Here is a 24035-nt window from a genome sequence, read left to right on the forward strand (position 1 = left end):
ACCATCCTGGTTAAGTCAAGGGACACCCTTTTACTCTTTTTACCCATTTGCCACCTGGGCCTTCTGGTAAGGGGGAGTCCATCCTAGCAGAGATGCCAGTCCCTGCATGCCATCCATTACATTATTCTTCACTTTATTTTTTGATAACAAATGTGTCATGGCAGTACAGTGGTTAGGACTGTGTGTGTGTGTGCATGAACCTGTGATGGACTGGCACCCTCTGTGGGGCTGATGCCACCATGGTAAGCACTGTTGCCCCTAAGATCATTAACTGAATAAGCAAGTTAAAAATACATGAATGTAATTCCAGCTTTCCATCAGCAAGCAGAACTTTTGACCCAAAGAGTTTAGCAAACAAATGTATTTGTATCACATCTGTGTTGGAGTACTAGTATCTTCTATTTTTTGAACACCAATTGTGGGAAGGTAAATAAACAATAAAGAACCTGGGCAGACAAATGAGGCTACTGTGAATTATTATTTGGACTCATGTAAGACATCTACTTCAGCACAGAAGAACTGATATTAGCACATTCATGTTTGTATAGGAGATATTTGTACATATATTAGATAAATAAGATAATAAGAGCAGCATGAAATAGCTGACTGAAGTTACATTTAGTAGGTGGTAGTGTGTTTCATACCGACAGGGATGCACTTACAAGCACATGTAAAAAATCAGTATATGCTGTGTATATCCAGAGTATGTGCACAGTGTCTCCTCCATGGTTTAAACTTACCTACAGCATCCAAGTGCAGAAAACTGGCTCAGCAGAAGTACGACTAATGCTAATTAAATTTATTACCTCATTAAGGTAATCTTTTTTGTCAGTTATTAACTGTATTGCCCAGAAGATTATCATTCAGCAGCCAATAATCTGACCTGAGCATGTCATCTGAAGTTCTTTTACAGTATTGATCAGGGCCAAATGCCAAATGGTGACAAGATCGCACAGATTTTTTTTCTGTATTAACAGTGCCAGAAACCAAGCATTTAAACAGTCCATTTTGATTGACTTCAGGAGATGAAATCATTAATAGCAAAAGAACATCCGGTAATTGGGTGTGTTTAACTGTAGGGACATTATTAAAAACTGAGGCCAGCTCCAAGTGTGCTGCATCAACTTTAAATCATCATCATTTTTTAAGTTGTGTTGATTTTAATTCCTCCTTTCTCCCTTTACTCTTGACATGCCCATACTATACGTTGATTAGAGACATTGCAAACTTTCAGATTATTATTATTTCCCAGTTTCTAATCATAGCAGATCCGTGGGGAGTTTATGTATTCACTCCATGTTTGACCGATGCCAGTGTGCTCCAGAGTTTGTCTCAGATTCATGCATACAATATTAATACATGAGTCTAGTTTAGTTCAGTGTGACACACTGCATTGAGGGGTTTGTGGTTCAGAATTAGGTTAAGTCGGCTCAGTAAATGGATGGACAGGCAAGTTCTATGATGAGATTGGAATACCATACACCTTTACAATCGTTCACCCTTTTACTGAATGTGCTGAAGCCATTTTTAAGGTCTCTGAAACCAAACATGGATGAGGTGCCAGGCCACTGAAGAGTTTTAACCCTTATCCATGAATGCCATTTTTATAACGTTTCCATGAATGGAGGGTCTTGCAGACCATTTTAACAGTAGAATTTTCTTACTTCCTACAGTGTAAAGTCACAAGTAGAGTGCAGAGCTTCCTGTGTACATATACAAAGTACAGTGATAGCAAAAGTACATTTTTGCTCCAATCAATCAATCAACATTTATCTATATAGCACATATTCATACAAAAAAATGTAGCTCAAAGTGCTTTACAAAATGAATAGAGAAATAGAAGACACAATAAAAGATAAACATAAGTCAACATTAATTAACATAGAATAAGAGTAAGGTCCGATGGCCAGGGTGGACAGAAAACAAAAAAAACTCCAAAGGCTGGAGAAAAAATAAAATCTGTAGGGGTTCCAGACCAAGAGACCGCCCAGTCCCCTCTGGGCAATCTACCTAACATAAATCAAACAGTCCTCTTTGTATTTAGCGTTTTCATCGAAGGACCTGATGATGATGGTCACGTAGACTTCTGGCTTTCAGTCCATCAATGTTGGTGCATCAGGATGCTTTGAGTAGGTGGTGGTGGCGCAGGTGGCTCCGATGTAGAAGCATCATTATGATCAGAGTTCACCTCTGTTATAGCATGTCTTTATGTGAAAACAGCAGTGTCCAATGCGAGGGGGGCTGGGACCGTGAACACGGCTGAGAGAATAAAAACTGAATAAAAAAAAAAAACAAAGCTAACCTTTACAAGTATCATAAATTACACCGCCAGTTACAGACTGGAATCAAATGTATGTTTTTATTCTAAAATAGTAAGAATAAGAGCAGCTCATTTCTCAAGACAGACTCATCTGGGATTGAACCCATGAAGTTTTGCTTACCAGTCAACAGTTGATACTGTTGTGCCACCGAAGCAGTCATAGCATATACGTGTTAATGTCGCACCCAAACGTGGGTTGTTTTTCTGCAGTTATGTTCTTGATTAGAAGTGCACTTTTTCTGTTATATTTGTACCTTTTATGAAAGTGTTTATTTGATATTTGGACTTCAGGCTTCACACATTATACACTTCATGTCTACATTTTGTCAATTATTACTAAAACATGAAAAACGTTTCTGGTTTTAACAATGTGTTTACATAGATCGTTGTAGACACCGGAACACACATCAAATGCAAGTGTTCCAAATAACGATATACTGTAGTATTTATAAAAGGTGTCATTTTGCTTAACTTCTTACTCTATACAACTCTAAGCAACTGACATGCGGGTAAACAGACTTGAGCTGAGAAAACTGTGCGGCAGTGGGGGATGTGATAGCAGGTTGCTTGCTGTTTGCTGCTTATCAACACATTTACAGGACAAAAGACAATGACTGAGAGGTGCAAAGCGATTTAGGTAGGACAGATCTACAAGTTTTTTCGTAGGCTCTGGTAATTCTAGTGTTAAACTGGTGAAATCTGCCTAAAAAGCAATACAGTAACTTCAGAGATTTTCATTACCTCTGAAATGAAGTAAATGTGATGTAAATTTTCAATGGTTTACATGTTACCTTTGTAATAGTAATGCTTGTTCAGTGTTCACCAAATCATGTAAAATACAGTCATAGTAGCACTGATTACAAAACACAGAATGAGATGTTACTATCCCTGTGCAAGCATGTACAATAGGTTCAGTTATGCTTGTCGGTGAATGGTAGACTTGGAAAAGTTTTTCAGAATATTGGGACGCATCATCAGTAGTGTTCCTCTGGCTCATGGGGTGTTTCGGCCTTTCACACCATACACCCTCACCAGAGGCGGCCAGCTATAGGGTGATCAGCCAGCCCTGAGCTTGCGTCCCACTCCCAATTAGTCATGAGAGTCGCTTTGGTGTCAAATGACTGACATCTCATGAACCTATGTATGGCAGCCTAAGTTTGTTAATTGGGGGCCCAACAGGTGACATTCCTCTTCATCCAAAGCCACTGGCTACTTCTCTGCGCTGCCTCTGATGCAGCTTTGATGGCTGTGCGCTGGTTCTGGCCCCTAATTCCCAGGTCTCTAAGCATTTTGATCGTAGATGTTGCCACAAACCCTCTGCATCCAACTTCCACTGGGCGAACTTCCATGGTCCAGCTGCGATGTTGCGCTTCAGCAGCTAACTCAGCATAGCGTAGATATTTCCGCTCGTATACCTCATCCACGGAATCCTCCCAGGGTACAGTGAGCTCGATAAGGAAGGGGACCAGAGCGCCATGTCAGGTCTCAAGGTAGTAGGGGCAATCTCCGGAGGAAACACCAACTGTTGCCCAATATCTACCAGCAATTTCCAGTTGCGTGCTAATCACGCTTCTGGTAACTGTAGCCCCTTCTTGGACAAAGGCAGTCGTCCATGGGTGATTAGATATTGGTGGTGAAAAGGCATTGATGAAAGATTGTTTTTCCTCCATTGTGGACGCAAGGCTCTTTAGGACCTGGTTGTGGCGCCAAGTATATCGCCCTTGGATGAGACTGGTCTTACGCCCTGTGAGTATATGTCGGAGAGAGGCTGGCCTGGAGCAAAGGGCACACCCTGGATTTTCACCAATCCACTGATGGAGATTGGTTGATGTTGGCAGGACGTCATAAGTGGCTCTGATGGTAAAGCTCAAACTCCTCGTCTCCATGGCTCACACATTGTTCCAGCTAAGCTTACTCCTTTTGACACTGTCAAACCATGTCCACTGCCCCTGTTTTCTAAGGGAGACAGCCTTCGTCCACCTTGCAGCCTCCTCCTGACGACGTACTTCCTCCACCACCATCCTCCTCCGTGCTTGAGCAGTGGCTTTATTCCAGGCTGGGTAGCTAGTTGTAAGGCCACGGCCTCCTCTTTCATGCTGAACATTCCCCACAATGTCAGCATATCTGAGAGCTAATATTGCCTCCTTCACCGCTGCTGCTGGTCTCCATTTTCGCCCAGTAGCCAAGGTTGGTGCGTTGCTCCTCAACACTTTGTCCTGAGAATCATTCAATGTCATTTGTGGTCGTGTTTTAGTGCACTTGTACTCCGCTGGTGAGGGACAGCTTGAGGACACCGTCTCCATGGAGGCCCTTGGTTGTAAGGCTCCGCGGAACCCCAAGCCACTTTTTAATGTAGGCTGTGACTCCTCTTGCCAGCTTCTCTACTATTGAGATGGGGGCCCTTCATAAACTGAAAGGGGCCACAATGCCCGGGGTAGGAGACCAAACTGGAAGCACCAGGTCTTTAATTTCCCAAGTAGCTGGGAGCTGTCAATGGACCGTTGACCAGCATTAATGTCCTTGCGCAGTTGTTTCACCAGGTCTCTGTCTTTCAGCCTTGCATCGTAGGACCTTCTGAGGCTCTTTACAGGCTGTTCCGATACTGTGGGGATTGGCTAATATTTGATGAAGAACCTCTAGTCAGCAAGCACTCTCTTTACCACCGAGATGCTGCGTGACTTAGATGGCTTTACCTTCTTTCGGGCCCAAAACAAGACGTCAGCTACACGTCTGATTCGCATAAAGAATAGTCGCTCAAAATCTGCCTCAACTTCAACTTGTTTGCAGGCCAGACACACAAGGGAACGCTCTGAATGTTCCTGGCAAACCGGAAATTTGCACTGGGAGCAAGTGGCCTTTATCTTTCTCTCCTTTGCACTTGGGCACATGTGACAGCATCGCCTCTTAGCTATATTTGCTGCATTTCCACAGGGTTGTTTCATCATCACTTTTTGTTTCCACATTACTTGACACAGTGTCACTTCCATCATCATTGTACTCTTCATTTGAGTTGTCTGATGTATCGAAATCCGACAACTCCTTCATTATTTCAGCCAGGGTTTCACTTGCATTGAATTTCTTTGTTGGTCGTTGACTCATTGTTCATAAACACATCAACTGGACTCCTCAACACACTATACACTAGGCAATGTCTCAGACAGGAACTAAGAAAATCTAAACCAAAGAAAATACAAATTTAAATAGAAAATTCAAATATAAAATATAAAATGAAGCAAACACGCACATACAAAAATGGTAACATTTCCATGAATGTCTCGGAGACCCCCCAACTACTTTGTGCAACATTGTTCATAAGGGCTACTGCCTCCAGAGGGTTCTAGAGTGCATCCTATAACCGATCATTTTTAAATTGGCTGTTCTGTTATCCGTCTTTTTTCTTATCCATCACGGCCTCTTTCCCAACATCTTATGGATAATTGAGGGTTTTTTTTATATTATTTTAAATTGCATCATGACAGTTTAACTATGGAATGCCTGGAGAGTGTCACACATTATTCACTTCACAGAAATACTTTCCATGGAATTTCCTTAAAAAATGAAAGTTGGCACAGTCCAGTTTCATAACTTCTTGTACTTTTTGTTGTTGAGTTTACTGTACTTGATTGTTTTGTACACAAAGTGGAAATATTCCTTGGATAAATGGTGATATTTTAGCAGCAGCAAAAGTAGAATATGTATGAAGGTGGGGTCAAGCTGTATGTAGACATCTCTATATCTGTAAACCAGAATGGCAGTTAACCTGTTAACTCTTACAATATCTTTGTGTCAAATTTAACCTGGTGTTGTTTTTGAAATCAGTAAAAGCACCTAAAATTAATCTGGATTAAAATGTATGTCTTTTCCTACATTTCCCTAATTAATAAAAGATAAAAAAAAATGATTCCATAATTTGTATAGCTTCTAAAAATCTTTGCCTTGCCATGTGTTTTAAATTATTTTTGACCGACCATTGGTTTTAATGGATTTTCCCCTGCTTTTAGGGTAGTTTGATTGCTCACAGCCGTAAATGTCATTTTTTGTACTCCAAAATGTTAGAAATTTTAGTTCCCTAACTTTGCAAAAAGCAAAAAAAAACTTCAAAATGTTACATTTTATCAAGCTGCTACACATTTTGAACACTGCTATGACATTCAGGTCGATTTTGGCCCACCATTTAATTTTACATTTATCTGCTTAGCAGACACTTTTATCCAAAGCGACTTACAAAAGAGCTCAGCATAATTGAGTAAAGAACAGTTTGGAGGACTGTTTGAGAACAAGTGTTACAAGACAAGGTTAGAAAATTGGTCATTACAAGTGAAGTGCTCAAACTACAAACTTGTTACAATTTCTAGGTTATAAAAATCAGACACAAATTCACCAAACAAGAGTCTTCAAATGCTTCTAAAATAAGGAAGTTAGAATTCCAAATTGAGGTGGGCAGCATGTACCACCAGCTAGAATTTACACATGAAAAGACTCTGGATTAAGATTTGATTCCATGTAGGGCTGGCATCACCAGGTGCCCATTCATCAGCAGACCAGAATTGTCAAGTAGGAACATAGGACCTCTCAAGTGTCTCCATATATGTATATAGTGAACTTAATGCATGCTGCTACAGGGAGCCAATGTAGTGATGTGAAAAGTAGGGGTGACTTGTGCCCACCTTGGCTGGTTTAATACCAGACATGCTGCTGCAGTGGCTTGATGACACATGCTGGTGCACCTGCCAGCGAAGAGTTGCGGTCGTCCAGACATGGCAAGACCAAAGCCTGAACAAGGAGGTGTGTTGCAGTTTGTCAGATATGGCCTGATTTTGTTATAGAGAGTGAACCTCCAAGACCTCAAGATATGTGAAGGACAAATGATCATTGATCAGCACCCCAAGGTTGTGAACAGACATGATTTGTGGTAGTGATAATGAGCCAAGCTAAACAGAGATGGGATACTGAACAGACAGAAGATCTAGGATAACATGAAGGTCCATATTTCCCAGGTTGAGCTGGCAACACTGTTCCTTCATTCAGGTAGCAATTTCAATTAGACATGGAAATATTCTAGCTGATACCGTGTGGTTTTTTGAAGCCGCTGACCCTCTACACCACAATGACAGGTAGAAGTACAATATGTATCATCAGTACAGCACTGATAAGAGTAGGGACATGGTAATACAACCTCTGCCCAGGTTTGAGTGATGCCAAGGTGAAAGAGGGTGGCAAGTTGGAACAGACAGATGTTTAAGGCAGTGGAGAGACCCAGCAGGATTAGGACAAATGACATACTGGTTCCTTTAGCTATCCATAACGTGTTTACAACAGTAAGTAGAGCCATCTTGGTGGAATGGCCCCTCTTGACACCTGGCTGATTAGGTTCAAGAAGTCTGTTCTGTGGACGAAAGGAAAAGACTTGGATTAGAAACAGCATGTTCTAGTGTTTTTACTAGGAATAAGAGGAAAGACACTGGTCTGTAATTATCTTTTTAAGATGGACTGAGTGAGGGCTTCTTGAGAAGGGGCATTAATAAGGCCCAATTAAACAATGTGGGAAAAGTGTCCACACTAAGTGAAGTGCAGATAATGAGTGTAGCAGCAGAAATAAGTGAGGGAGAGATAGCCTGGAGGAGATATGAGAGGATGGGGGTGAAGTTAACGGTAAGTGGGATGACTAGAGAGAAGGTTGGAAACATCAGCGGTGGAGAGAGGAGTGAAAGAGGAGAATGTCATGGTGTGTTCAGAAGGAGAAAGATGCATGAGTATGGTTTATGAGAGAAAGCCACATTTTCCTGAAAAAGGGTTGCAAACCCGTCAACAATCAAGGAGGCGGAGACAAAATCAAAATGGAAGTGGTGTAGGGATGGGGATGGAAATGAAAACAGAGAACAAGCCACAAATTTCAGAACTGTTGTTAATCCTGTTACTACATATACTTCAGTTTGGAGAACTTTGCTTGTTTACACCACATGAAAACATCCTAAATTTCAACTAAAACTTCATCAGTACTATAGAGTAAGATGGTGAGTCGGTATAAAATGGGTTTAAATGAAAAATCTGATGTCCACAGGGTGACAGAATTAAACAAAAGAGACCTATAAGACACAACATTGAGTCAACATTTTAAGACATTATAAAGATTAAGAACAGTCTGTTGTTACACCATAATGTCTATGGCATACACATAACCTGAACCTAAAAACCTGAACTAGGTAAGCAAGCAAAAAAATTGAATGGATTTACTTCCAAAGAAATGAATGGATGTAATTATTTAACCATTATTTCAATCAATAAACCCGTGTGTTTTTAGCCAATCACATGTCACACTCACGTATGCCTCTATCCATCTGTATTGAGGTAATTTAAAGTCTTCAGCACATCTTTTGGATGTTGAAGGAAGTGGGACTTTAAACTCAAGTGCCTCAGGCTATGAGGTGCCAGTGACAAGAACTGATAATCTGTCACCTTTCTCTATTACAAAGAGTTTTCACCAATCTTACTTTACTTATTTCACCTTATATTAGTTTCAGAGACCATTTTCTTGTTTAAACACTGTAGTTCAGACTTAAAACAGTTGTTTCCTTAGTGCACCCATCTGTTCATCCCAATAGGAATTTTCAGGACAGCATCTTCTGCATTGCAGGGCAACCTTCTGTAGATATTGCTATTCTCATTCATGAAGCTTAACACTCTTCTTTTGGCAATTTTATAAAGACTTAGGAGTCAAACACAAAATCATGACAGTCAGCCTAAACATGAAAGAAATTTGTTTTTGCATTACAGTAATTTTGCTTCTATAAAGAGTTTACAATCAGTATTTTAAGCCGTTCAGCAGTCCATTAAAAGATGCTCATTGTGGCAGCTTTTATGGAGCAGATGTAAGATGGAACACCTTATTTAAGAGAAGGAGGTAGGCTGCAGATTAGTACATCTTTGGTTGCAGATCTGCACCCATAAAAGTAGTGAGCTGCATCCCAGTAGCCTTCACTCCTCTGCGTACATCTGCTCCGAGCACTCATACATGCTACGGAGGAAAGTCTTTGGGATGCCATTTAAGTGTCAGCTGGGATGTTGCTTTTGAAAGCATGTGCTTGCTGCTTCTTGTTCACTCTTTAAATCTGCCTCTGCCAGACTCAATGACACAGATGTTTCATTGTGTCCTCTGCCAATGTGTTACTGTTTCCAGAAGTTGAAATGCTATCCTCTGCTGAAGCAGCTGCCCAGCAGAATCAGGCCCTTCTGCAACGCCATGCTTGACCGCTAATTACTGCATAATCACAACCATATGTTACTTTGCTCTTCTCATTTTCTTTTCATTACATTTTCCTGTTCTGCTCTTTAGTGTTCTCTCAATGCACTAAATTTCCATGGTAACAGAAGCAATAGGTTCAATTAAAAGTTTCCAAGTACATATGGGAGCCTCTGTGGAAAAATAAAATATTTAACATAAGAAGACCATAAGAATATAAGAGGTTTGACAAATGAGAGGAAACCATTCAGTCTGTCTGGCTCTTTTGGTTAGGTTATTGTTAAATTGTCCTTATTAGGTAACTACATCAAGTGCTTATTGCTTCTTTTTCTTTATTGTGGGAAACTTAAATTATAAGTCTTGACCATTCCGCCTTCCATAGAGTTTTTCCAGAGTACTGCAGGCAGACATATCCCGCAGTATCTCCTATGATTAAATGGAGTCACATCATGAAACTATCTAAACACAATGTACAGTATTTTGGAAGAGACCTGTGGGTTTAACTGCATAAGAGAGATACAATAGCATGCAAAAGAGTGCACATCCTTAATAGTAGCATATAAGAAGTCAAATTGATTAGTGAATTGACTAGATCAGTTCAAGAAAACCATCTATCCTTCAAATCGATCCCCTCCATAATGTGGCCTTCACATACAAAAGAAGGAATCAAAGCAGAACTTCCAACCTGAAATGGTTATGTGATGGCCTGAACATGGATGGAAGGCTGATACATTGTTGAGAGCTCTGATCAAACCTTCTCCTACTCCAAGCTTACATTTGCCATCAGGATACTGTTGTTCTGTTTTTCTAGTGAGACTTCAGATACAGAATTCTAACCTGAAGCCATGTGTGTTTATGAAAAAAAGTCCTTACAAGTAACATGTTCAGTATTGCATGCACCTTTTCAAATTGTATTTGTTAATTTTATGTAAAAAGCTTGTTCATCTGATAAGCGTCTGTCCCCTCCCTGCCCCTATTTGTGATCTGATCAATGTTTTTTTGAGTATTTAGATTTAAGCTGTCAGCAGATTCATGTCAGTGGTTTAACTGATCTTTTATTTTTTTTGTCTTTTGTTTCCAGGTTTGAAGAGGAATTACACGTGTGAAGTTTGCAGCGTAACTCTGAACTCAATAGAACAGTATCATGCACATTTGCAAGGTTCCAAACATCAGAATAAGTAAGTTTTGGTTTCTACAGGTTGCTTTATTTCATTGCTACACCATACCATAGAATGGTATTTATTTTCCATGCACTTTTTTTTTCCAAAGCTACACTTATGTACAGTATATGATTTTTCAGCTGAATTTTGTTGGCTACTTAATTTCAATTCCACAAATTCTGCTGTGGTTGGTTAGAGATCAGTTCCAAACAACAATGTGAAGCAGTTAGTGTTTACCCCTTGTGACCATAACCTCGTTTAGGAAATTAGTATTTTTTAAATTTTTAATTAAGAACTGACACCTTTTATTGGCTAACTAAAAAGATTACAATATGCAAGCTTTCAAGGCAACTCAGGCCCCTTCTTCTTGCCTGAAGAAGGGGCCTGAGTTGCCTCGAAAGCTTGCATATTGTAATCTTTTTAGTTAGCCAATAAAAGGTGTCATTTTGCTTGGCTTTTCTCTACATTCATAATGGCTAACACGGTACAACAACCTAGTACTACATAATTAAGAACTGGAATCTCAACTTAATTTTCTAGAGTGCCATGATTGTTGTGTTAGCAAGTATGCAACACTGGCTATTTTTGAGCAGCTGTGTCTCTCTTAACTTTAACTACGACACATATTAAACTGATAAATCAGGTACTGTGGATGTTAAATTGTTTCATTTAATTGGGTTAACCGGTATAGTCCTGTTGTCTTGGACCATCCGTTATCTGCTTAGGGTTAACCCTTGACCTTCAGTCATAGTGCCATAAGAAGGGACAGGGAATTGCAAGGAGATGGGGGTGTCTTACATGTAGATCATGACCAAATGTACACCAAGTACCCAGTTGTTAGGAATTGATGAGGACTATTTGTAAATCATTTTTACATGATTTTGTACAAAAAATTGATGTTTTTATATTTACAGTACCCAAAAATGTATTCACACTCTTATAAGTTTTTGCATTTTCTCTCTATTATAAAAAAAAAATCTTGGAAGGCTTCGAAGGAGGCAATACATGATTTTTTTGGAGACACTTTAATGTCCCTCGAGAGACACTTTAATGTCCCGCGAGACAAGGCAGTGAGACAAAAGGACAGCTTCACAACCCGAGTGGAAGAGACGTGGGTTGAGTGAAGTGAGCAGGGAGCACAGCCCCCTAGTATTGCTATAAAACATTGAATCATAGTGGACTTAATTTGGCATTTTTGACATTGACAACGGAAGAGAACTCTCTAATGTCAAAATCAAAACAGACCTCTACAGATTGGTCAAAATTAATTTTAAATATACTAGGGGGCTCCACCTCTTGCTCAGTTCGCCAGCAGGTGATGGGAGCCCACTATCTTGTGGCTGAGCCGCTTGAAGGGAGTCAGGGCGTTCCTTCATTAGAGAAAGTGATTGTTTTTAACACAGATGGTATATAGAAGTGTTTGCGGGGCGTGGGCGGAATATGGTTTGGTCCTTAGTTATTATAGATAGAAAATCAGTTACTTGAGGATTTCACTACAACTGTCTATTTTTAATACCAATGAATAATAATAAAACATAATAAAAAGTAAAAATAAAAAAAGTAAAGGTAAAAAGTAAAACATAGTAAAAAGTAAATAAAACATTCAATTACATTGAAAATGAAAAACTATATTATGAATTACTTTATCCTCTAACTAACATTCTATAAACATTGTTTTTTTGCATTTCTGTTTGTATATTGTTCAGGATATTTTTTCGTTTTCATTTATTGGATGATTCTCTTTGTTCTTGATTTTTATTATGTGCAGCTCTTTTTTGTTCATTAGTTTTATTCATTATCAGCTTGTGTTGCTCTTTTTCTATCATGATCTAAAATTTGACTTTCTTGAATAGATCATTTGCTTTTCTGCCTTGCCATTATGACTGATTGCGTTGAAGGGCGAGTTAGCACTGAGCATATTACGGAGTGCTATGGAGAGAGGATGTGCACAGAAGAACTAATGATTGGGCAAGCAGTGTGAAGGGGAGTGGTAATGGCTGAATAACGCGGACATGACATTAAACGTTTTAATATAATAGAGAGAAAGCACAGAATAATTGATTACCTAAGCATTCCACCCCTTCAATATGAAACACTTGAATCATCACAGGTGCAGCCAACTGGTTTTTTGGAAATCACAGAATTAGTTCAATGGAGGTCACCTGTCTGGGGGTTCAGTTGATTGTTGCCTAAATGCACCTTATCTGAAATGTCCAGCTTGTAGCAAGTCAGAATGGAGAACTAACCTGCACAGTAAACACAAAAGAACACTCCGAGCACCTCTGTGAAAAAGTGATTGAAATGCACATGCTGGGAGATGGAGACAAGAAAATATCCAAGTTGCTAAATATCCCTTGGAGTCTAGTTAAATCAATCATTAAGTAATTGAAAGAGTATGGCACAATTGTATATCTGCCTACAGCAGTCCATCCACAAAAAATGAGCGATCGTACAAGAAGAAAACTAGTGAGAGATGACACCAAGTTACCTGAGAAAACTCTACTGGAGTTATAAGTTACAGTGGCTGAGACTATAGAGACTGTGCAGACAATAATTGTTGCCCTGGTGCTTCAGGTTAATGGGAAAGTGATAACAAGAAAGCCACTGCTAAAAAAACTAACATAGCATGTCAGCTAGCGTTTGCTTTTTAACCATCAGACTAAATGCCTTAAATGGCGTAAGGCAAACACTATACATTAACATAAACACACCATTCCCACCAGGAAGTATTGTGGTGAAAGCACCATGCAGTGGAGAAACTTCTCACAAGTAGGCCCTGGAAGATTTGTGAGGCTAGAAGATGAAATGAAAGCCACAAAACAGAGAAATCCTGGAATAACACCTGATGAAGTCTACAAGAAACCTGCACCTTGGGAGAAGATTTGATTTCCAGCTAGGCATGACATTGACCTTAAGCATAAAGTCAAAGCTGCACAGGAATGGCTTAAAAACAACAATGTAAAAATAATCTTAATGCCCTTCATTGGCCGAGTCAGAGTCCAGATGTCAATCCAATTAAGAAATGGCTGGATTTGACAAAGGCTGTTAACTCACAATCAACATAAAACCTGACGGAGCTTGAGGAGTTTTACAAAGAAAAATGTGGAAAAATGGCTGAGTCTAGATGTGCAAATCTGATAGGGACCTATACACACAGTCTGACTAAAAGGGGGTGAATACTTATGTAATCCGTTATTTTGTGTTTTATTTTGTAATTGATGTATATGGCTTTGCAGAGATCTGTTTTTCTCTTGATCAGTGACAAAAAATCTGCCACTATTAAAGATGGTGGGATGTATAAACTAGCATTTAAAATTGTAAGTATTCAGTAAAAGAGAGAATCTCTTAAGAAATGAGAACACAAAATCAAATGGTAACAATAGGGATTTTAAGGTTTCATTTTGACTCAGATTTCTGGATTTCTTGTGGCTCAGGTATTTTTGACTAATGTTATTGACTTTTGCTTGCTTTAATAATTCTGTTAGGTTTATCTGTTTTAAGTTTTATGGATGTTCACTGTCCCATTTCTGATTTTCAATACCAATGAGAGGATACCACAACAAGCTTAGTCTAAGTGAGCAGTGTGTTTTATCAATGGTAATTAGACTTTAAAAAGATAGGCTGATGTGTAAAAAAAAAAATGCCAAACCCGCAAGCTGGCATTTGCAAGAGCAGAATTATATTAACATGAAACCTGTAAAAATCAAAAGTTCACACTGAGGCATGGAAAGCCAATCTTCTTTACTCTCTGCCCCCCAGACATGAGCAGTGATGCCGCAGAAGCTGCCAGTTCAGCAATAAAGTAATGAATATTTGCTTTACCACATAAAATCTCATAAAAAAGCAAAATACTAAATAAGAGAATGTTATTTAAACTGCCAGCTTTAAAATTTATCCCCATGGAATTGACTCACTTGTCTGTTTCTGTATGAGTCAAATTTATGATATCCCAGCTCAGGAGTTCTCCTTTTTTATGTTAAGGCCCTCCAATAATGTTGTGCCATCTGGCCAGGGCCCCCTACTATAGGGTGGTCCAGATCTAATTATGCAATTTTCATTATGCTATAACTTATTAAGTTTATTACATAGAAAATCACCCAAAAAATCCCGGACCACAGAGAAGTGTGCAAACTGACGACATGAAGAATCGTCTTTGCGCCAAACTGGAATCATCCCCGCATAAAATAAAGTCATCCAGATGATCTGGATCTGCATAATTAGATCTGGACCACCCTGTAGTATAAACCCAATGCAGCAAAACTGGGCATGATCTTGGATCTCAGTTTCCTCTAACAGGAGGTCCCACAGCATGATTTTGGACAATAGCAGACCAACTGGGCAAAGCAAATGCTTAACTGTAACAGATTATTAAAGAATATGTGATCAAATATCATGTAAAATCTCTAGGCTGGTGTACTCAACCTTTTTTATTGGCATGCCAGCTCAAGAGATTGAAATGAATGCCACAAACAGAAGCACCACCATTTAACCACATTATACTGCATTTCATAATTTTAACAAGAAATTATTAGGTGTTTTTTTTGTGTGTGTTTTCTTATTTTCTACAAATGCAATGTATTGTAAATGCTTTTCTTAATTACTTTAAATGTAAAAACTTAAATAAGATTTTATATGGAACAAAAAAGGCCTTCAATACTTTACATTTATAAAAAATTATATATTGTAATATAGAACAGAGACGACTGTGAAGTGTTAAGGCCCCCGTATCAAACACCATATAATATAAACATGTCGAAAAGAAAAGAAAATATCCTTTGCAAATGAGAGTCTCCAAGTAGACCGATTCAAGATGGCAGAGCTTTTGTTGATAAGTAATTCTGGCAGGAAGAGGCGGTTCCAAGCAGGCGGACACACGAAGTGATGTCAAGGATATTAAAGCCGTCAATGTTTCAGTCTGCAGAAGGATGAAGAGATAAACTGTTATTCAAAAGCAACCTCCTGTATTCTGCCAGGAAATTACCATTATCTGAACCTTTAAGCTGCCACCAATGCGTATGAGTGTCACAACACTTACATCTGAATCCAGATCAAAAGCAGGAGAAAAGTAACTCAGAAATTATTTACAACTTGTGGTCAAAAAAAGAAACATATTTCACAGATAGTTCTAAGTTAATGTAACGGCTGTGCCTGTTTCACGACTGTCCGGTTCTGCTTCTGCCTTCTATCTGTTTCTATCTTTATTTTTTATAGAAGAATGAAGGTAACCAACCATTGACGTCTTTATAAAGCTTTCCACTGTTGATTAAAACTGTATTAATAACATTTAAATAAAAAGTTACATATGTTCATTTTATTATTAATAATTGTATATTTTGCACTTGTCTGCCATTTTATAAAAATGTTCATTAAAATAATACAGCAAACAAGTTTATTGTATAATTGGTGCCCCAAAGCTGAGACAGAAAAAGAGGAGAGAGACAATTTGCAGACTGCTTTTGTCAGGGTGTTTAAAATAGAACTCACCTGTTATGAGACACTACTGTATTTTGCAAAATCCATTGGTTTTGACACATAATCCCTTGGCAGTCTGCATCCTGGCATGGATCAGATCAAAGAAGTGGGGAGAGAGACAGAACTGTGACCTCATACTTCACAGGCATGAATTCACATGAGTGGTGGACATGGAATAAAAGAAAGGTGAGGAGAGCAAGACAAGAATGGAGAAATACTGCAGGAGTACAGTGAGACAGCGCAATGGAACTGAAATGAAGCCTAGCATGACATGTAGACTTGGGTTATACGAGCCAGAGCCTGCTTAGCTTCTGAGATCAGACGTGATTGGGCACCTTCAGGTTGTGGCCGTAAGCGGTAGACCACTGTACAGTATAACGAACAGTCCTTTTTAAGGTCCACTCCCCCACCTTCCTGCTGAGGACTGCAAAGCTAGTCAATAACTACATTGATAAAGGATTATTTTCATGCAACATTCCTCATGTTTGGCTGGTACTATTCACACCAGCCCTGGAGTCTGCCAGCTTGCAATCGTGAAAGATTTAAATGTGTGGTGCTGAGCCTCCTGCTGTGCAATAGCAAGTGACCTGCCAAGAGCCACTTACTGCTTCACAGTTTGGTGGCATTTAGTGGTTATTTAGCACTCTTCAGTTTTAACTCTGTGGTTTAATTTTTATCCTCTATCTGGTAAAAGAGAAAATATTTTTGTGTCCTTTTTACAGCATGTTACAATTTTTAAAAGTGTACTTAACATTTGTTGTTGCAAATTTAGGTCGGAGCATTGGATATGCAAAAAAGTAATATAGAAAAGTAACTGGAAGTGTAAAGATCTAAATAATAGTGTGAGACAACATAAAGCAATACAAGAAGTGCTAGGTATTAAAAAAAAACTAAACTAAAATATGTGTTCAAGGCATATGAAAAGATAAAATAAAGTTAGAGATAATGAAAGAAAATAGTTGTTTAAAAGAACATCATATAAGCGTGTGCTTTGCACCATTTCTAAAATTACTGTATGCCCTCTCCACACGGTGGGTTCACACTATTCTTCCACACTGAAACATTAAGCCATTAAGGCTTTACCTGACCTGTCACTGCCTGAAAATCTTCTGTTCAATCTCTGTCAAGATTCAGCTTAGATTCAGATCAGTTATTAGTTATAGGTATTAGACCAGTTTTAGTTATTAGTATTATTTATTTATTTATTAGAAACTGTTTTCCAAGGCAATTTCCAAAGGACGTTATAATACATTGTGGAGCTTGTCTCACAATGTTGCACAAGAGACTAGAAAAGGGATCACATCTCCAAGGAATAAAATCTTTATTGCTGAACTAGCAGGTAAAAACAAGACCTTATCCAGAAGAGGTTTGTCAACAGCAGAAAAGCACACAGGAAGCAGCAAGATTACATCTTGCCTGAAGAAGGGGCCTGAGTTGCCTCGAAAGCTTGCATACTGGAATCTTTTTAGTTAGCCAATAAAAGGTGTCATTATGATGCAAGGTAATTCTTGTGCTGCTTCTCTGTTAGCAAGCATGCTGGCCCACAGTACAGCATTGGAGTGGGAAGAAATAGAAATCTGCCTACATGATGGATTAGGCTGAGCAGATGTCAACATCTGTAAGAAAGTCAGACAGGGTGCGCTGTGGCCTTTGTCTTAGAGCTTCATGTGGCCTTATCAATAAGAAAGGACATTTAGGAAATATAGCCAGGGTCCTCCAGGCACATACTCACAGACCACCCGTGGTCCATTGATAAAACTTTAACCAGGCTTTATGGTAATACCCAGACTTTGTGTGGCATTTTACAATAGTCTTTACTGACCATTAGGCTCACCACTTAAAATGTCTGCCCAGCCGTCCCTTAGCGCAATTATGACATCCTGCTTCCTTATTGCTGAATGAGTAAGTTGGTCAAGACTAGGGCTACCAGATCCTGTCATATTTCTTACGTAAAAACAGCAGAATACATGATTTAATTAGCATCTTGCAGTAAGAGCTTTCTCCACTGATTTAATCATTTTTGTTACATTGGTTAAGGGACAATTGGGAAATTAGGATTTCTGTTGTCCATGTGTTGTATGTTTGTATTGATCTGAAAAAAATCGAAATTGAATTCCCTGCACAGATGTTGTTATGACAGTAAAGTATCAAGAAGTAAATGACACAAGTCAATATAAATGCACATCAAAAAAATGACAAGATAACCTCAGGTGACTGATGTGTAACTAGAGTTGCCTGGTAACAGCAGTTGTTTTGGGGAACAGGAGGAACAGCCAAGGACACAATTAAGTATTAAGGATAATGGGAATTGCCCAGCTAAAAATGCTTTTTTTAGCAGAAATTTAATTGTATATATTTCTAAGTTTCTGAATGTGGCAACATATAGTGCATCCATAAAGTATGCACAGCGCATCACTTTTTCCACATTTTGTTATGTTACAGCCTTATTCCAAAATGGATTAAATACATTTTTTTCCTCAGAATTCTACACACAACACCCCATAATGACAACGTGAAAAAAGTTTACTTGAGGTTTTTGCAAATTTATTAAAAATTAAAAATTGCACCTTTGGCAGCAATTACAGCCTCAAGTCTTTTTGAATATGATGTCACAAGCTTGGCACACCTATCCTTGGCCAGTTTCATCCATTCCTCTTTGCAGCACCTCTTAAGCTCCATCAGGTTGGATGGGAAGCGTCGGTGCACAGCCATTTTAAGATCTCTCCAGAGATGTTCAATCGGATTCAAGTCTGGGCTCTGGCTGGGCCACTCAAGGACATTCACAGAGTTGCCCTGAAGCCACTCCTTTAATATCTTTGCTGTGTGCTTAGGGTCGTTGTCCTGCTGAAAGATGAACCGTTGCCCCAGTCCAAGGTCAAGAGCGCTCTGGAGTAGGTTTTCATCCAGGATATCTCTGTACATTGCTGCAGTCTTCTTTCCCTTTATCCTGGCTAGTCTCCCAGTTCCTCCTGCTGCATCCATAGGGATAGTATTGGCCTGGTGGTGAGCGGTGCCTGGTTTCCTCCAAACTTTGTCTCATGAGACCAGATAATTTTGTTTCTCATAGTCTGAGAGTCCTTCAGGTGTCTTTTGGCAAACTCCAGGCGGGCTGCCATGTGCCTTTTACTAAGGAGTGGCTTCCGTCTGGCCACTCTACCATACAGGCCTCATTGGTGGATTGCTACAGAGATGGTTGTCCATCTGGAAGGTTCTCCTCTCTCCACAGAGGACCTCTGGAGCTCTGACAGAGTGACCATCGGGTTCTTGGTCACCTCCCTGACTAATGCCCTTCTTCCCCGATTGCTCAGTTTATATGACCGGCCAACCCCAGCGAAGAGTCCTGGTGGTTTCAAACTTCTTCCACTTATGGATGATGGAGGCCACTGTGCTCATTGGGACCTTCAAAGCAGCAGAAATTTTTCTGTAACCTTCCCCTGATTTGTGCCTCGAGACAATCCTGTCTCAGAGGTCTACAGACAATTCCTTTGACTTCATGCTTGGTTTGTGCTCTGACATGAACTGTCAACTGTGGGACCTTATATAGACAGGTGTGTGCCTTTCCAAATCTTGTCCAATGAACTGAATTTACCACAGGTGGATTACAATTAAGCTGCAGAAACATCTCAAGGATGATCAGGGGAAACTGGATACACCTGAGCTCAATTTTGAGCTTCATGGCAAAGGCTGTGAATACTTATGTACATGAGCTTTCTCAATTTTTTTATTTTTAATAAATTTTAAAAATCTCAAGTAAACTTTTTTCACGTTGTCATTATGGGGTGTTGTGTGTAGAATTCTGAGGAAAAAAATGAATCTAATCCATTTTGAAATAAGGCTGTAACATAACAAAATGTGGAAAAAGTGATGCGCTGTATATACTTTCCGGATGCACTGTATAGAACAGATACAAAAATTAAAGTCATCTTCTTAAATATTTCATTACTCGTACACTCAGTGTCTTGTGGCCATTCTGGCCATTAATTTACCAGCCCTTTGAAAAGTCAGCTTCATTCTGAGAAGTACAGTGTTAAGTAGGCAACATTCTCAGAACAAGGCCATATGGCTGCAGCAAGGAAGATAAATAGATTAGCATGTCAAAAGCCCATTGAACTCCTTACCCTGCAGTTCTTGAGAACATATTTGATAATTACTATGTACAACGTGCTCAGTTGCTGAGAGTGCGTCTTGGGTCATTAGCAAGACAGCAGGCTGCTAATAAACTAGTTTCCAAGACCCTCATTCCAGTGCTTCACTTTGCAAAGCCTTCCAGAAGCAATCTACCATATGTGTTCACAAGCCGCCTGGTTGTTTTTTCCGTCTCTTTACTGGAGTGAAATCATTGAAGATGGCATGATATTTACAGCAGAAATGAGAAAACAAAAAGGATGTGAGAAAGAACACAATGGTTAATTCCAACCAGTAGAGACAAGACCTGAATCGTCTTTCAGATTAGTCACACAACTAGCCTGCATGCATTCTGTTTTCTGTTTCATTAGCCTAAAGGGCAAATCACCCGCATCGCTGCTTGGGACAATAAAATCCATCCTGTGCAATCAGCTGTCCAGAGGGCCCTGTAGCTCACTTCTCCCGCAGGAAGACTCTGCCTAATAGTGGCAAACAGGGTGAGCGATGCTTGACAATCTCAAAGAACATATTTCTCTGAGCATTTCAAAGTGATGCCGCAACAAGAGGCAACTTTAGTCTGCTTTTGCTGAGAGCTGCTTTTACTATCCTGCTGATGCCTGCAATACGCTGTTGTTACCCCTGTGAATACCTACCAGGGCCACGATCCTCCAAATCAAAACAAAATCTCCCCCTGAGTGGAGTGGTACCAGGTTTACTGTATAGTAGGACAGACTGCGGTTTCCTTTAGGCTGCAAACAAAAATGCAAAGGATCTGTGCCTGTGTTGCAGTGTGCACATAACCCATGGGAGCAATGCAGAAGCAGACAGACACACTTGAAGTGGTTAGGTCTCATGCTGTTCACTTCAGGTTGTGAAATCTGTTATTAAACAGTGCTGTGCACATGAAGTCAGCTTGTTCCTCTGGCCTCTATATACCACAAAAACATTTATAATTACAAATAAACAGACAAGAAACAGACAACTAACAACAACAACAACATTTATTTATATAGCACATTTTCATACAAAAAGTAGCTCAAAGTGGTGGCACGGTGGCACAGTGGTAGCGCTGCTACCTTGCAGTTAGGAGACCTGAGTTCACTTCCCGGGTCCTCCCTGTGTGGAGTTTGCATGGATGGATGGATGGAAGTAGCTCAAAGTGCTTTACATAATGAAGAGTAGAAAAATAAAAGACACAGTAAGAAAATAAAATAAGTCAACATTAATTAACATAGAATAAGAGTAAAGTCCAATGGCCAGGGTGGACAGAAAAAACAAAAAAAATCTCCAGAGAGCTGGAGAAAAAAATAAAATCTGTAGGGATTCCAGACCATTAGACTGCCCAGTCCCCCCTGGGCATTCTAACTAACATAAATGAAACAGTCCACTTTGGATTTAGGGTTCTCACGGAAGGACTTGATGATGATGGTCACGTAGACTTCTGGCTTTTAATCTATCCCTCATTGTTGGAGCATCATGATGCTTTGAGTAGGTGGTGGTGGCCTGCACCACCACCACAAAGAAACCGGAAAAAGAAACAGAAGAGAGAGTAGGGGTCAGTACGGATTTTAGAGCCACTGTGAATAGTTATTATGATGAATTGAACATACAGAGTATCAGGATTAAGTTAAAGTGAAGTTATGAAAAGGCCATGTTAAAGTAATGTGTTTTCAGCAGTGTTTTAAAATGCTCCACTGTATTAGCCTGGCAAATTCCTATTGGCAGGCTATTCCAGATTTTAGGAGCATAACAGCAGAAGGCCGCCTCACCACTTCTTTTAAGTTTTGTTCTTGGAATTCTAAGGAGATACTCATTTGAGGATCTAAGGTTACGATTTGGAATATAAGGTGTCAGACATTCCGATATATAAGATGGGGCGAGATTATTTAAGGCTTTACAAACCATAAGCAGAATTTTAAAGTCAATCCTGAATGACACAGGTAACCAGTGTAGTGACATCAAAACTGGAGAGATGTGCTCAGATTTTCTTTTCCTAGTTAGGATTTTATCAGCTGCATTCTGCACTCGCTGCAAACGATTTATGTCTTTTTTGAGAGGAGTGCGTTACAGTAATCTAGTCGACTGAAAACAAACGCGTGAACTAATTTCTCAGCATCTTTCAGTGATATAAGAGGTCTGACTTTAGCTATGTTTCTTAAGTGAAAAAATGCTGTCCTAGTGAACTGATTAATATGCAATTTAAAATTCAGATTACAGTGAACAGTTACCCCTAAGCTTTTTACCTCCATCTTGACTTTTAATTCTAATGTATCCAGTTTATTTCTAATAGCCTCATTGTATCCATTATTGCTAATCACTAAGATTTCAGTTTTCTCTTTATTTAACTTACTAGTTACTATTCATCCATTCAGAAATACCAGCAAGACATTGTGCTAGTGAATCAAGAGAATCGGGGTCATCAGGTGCTATTGATAAGTACAGCTGTGTGTCATCAGCATAGCTGTGGTAGCACAAATAGCTCACCTTGTGCCCTGAGATAATCTGACATAACGGAAGCATATAGATTGAGAAGAGCAGCGGACCCAGGATAGAGCCTTGTGGAACACCATATCGGATATCATGTGTCTTCGAGATTTGATTACCACAACTAACAAAGAATTTTCTCCCTGCCAGGTAGGATTCAAACCAATTTAAGACACTGCCAGAGAGGCCCACCCATTGACTAAGGCGATTTCTAAGAATATTATGATCAATGGTATCAAATGCAGCACTCAGATCTAAGAGGATGAGAACAGATAAATGGCCTCTGTCTGCATTTATCCATAAGTCGTTTACTACTTTAACGAGTGCAGTTTCTGTGCTGTGATTTGTTCTAAAACCCGACTGAAATTTATTAAGAATAGCAGGTTTATTTAGATGGTCATTTAGCTACATAATGACTGCCTTCTCCAGAACTTTACTTAAGAAAGGCAGGTTAGAGATGGGTCTAAAATTTTCAAGTGCCGAGGGGTCGAGATTATGTTTCTTAAGTAGGGGTTTAACTACAGCAGTCTTAAGACAGTCTGGGAAGTCCCCCATATCTAATGACGAATTTACTATGTCAAGAACACTATCAATTAGCATGCCTGATACTTCTTTGAAATACATACATACAACATGGAGTTACAGATGAAGTACAGATTCTGAAAATCTGGATTGGTATGATACACCCAGGGTTGTTGTCCTGGCTCATTTTCTTATTTGTTTAATTCTTCTGCTGTTGTTTATAATTAATTTTGTATATTATGTTATTTGTTTTGTCTTTATATTTTTATAATTTTATGCTTTTCTTTTCATTTGTTTTTCTATATATTGTTGTTTCTGATCTGTTATGCCCCATGTACGTACAGCCTAAGGAGGTGGTGCCACCATATTATGCACTTAGGGCTTCAACCCCAGCAGTACTTAAACAGATGATTTAGAATGTTTTTTTCAGCTTCAGCATAGTTATTGTGATTTGTTTTGATTATTTATTTGCTTTTATTTTTGTTTGGTTTCACTGAATTTTGGCCCCTGCATTTCAAATTAATATACTTTTGTTTGATTCTGATTTGGATTTGGTTGCTTTGGTTTTTGCCTAAGCCTAATTTCTCATTTTGTGTGGCTGCCTTGATTTTTTTTTGTTCTAGTTCTGATTAAATCTTTAAATATAAGAAACTTGCTTTGTTTGTGTTAGGTCATTCATGGTTTCCCTCTTCTCCATTTCTGTGGACATTTT

General features: G+C 39.2%; 1 protein-coding gene across 2 annotated transcripts in view; it reads left to right on the plus strand.

Annotated features, from left to right (window-relative positions):
* The window catches only part of zmat4a (zinc finger, matrin-type 4a), a 459635-nt gene that overhangs the window by 384691 nt on the left and 50909 nt on the right, over positions 1 to 24035 (plus strand). For both annotated transcript variants that reach the window (XM_039768478.1, XM_039768477.1), the window contains one exon: positions 10642 to 10738. In XM_039768478.1, coding sequence (XP_039624412.1) covers positions 10642 to 10738 — 97 coding nt within the window. The remainder of the gene's footprint in view (positions 1 to 10641; positions 10739 to 24035) is intronic.

This window comes from Polypterus senegalus, chromosome 11 (genome assembly GCF_016835505.1).
Source record: "Polypterus senegalus isolate Bchr_013 chromosome 11, ASM1683550v1, whole genome shotgun sequence".
NCBI lineage: Eukaryota > Metazoa > Chordata > Cladistia > Polypteriformes > Polypteridae > Polypterus > Polypterus senegalus.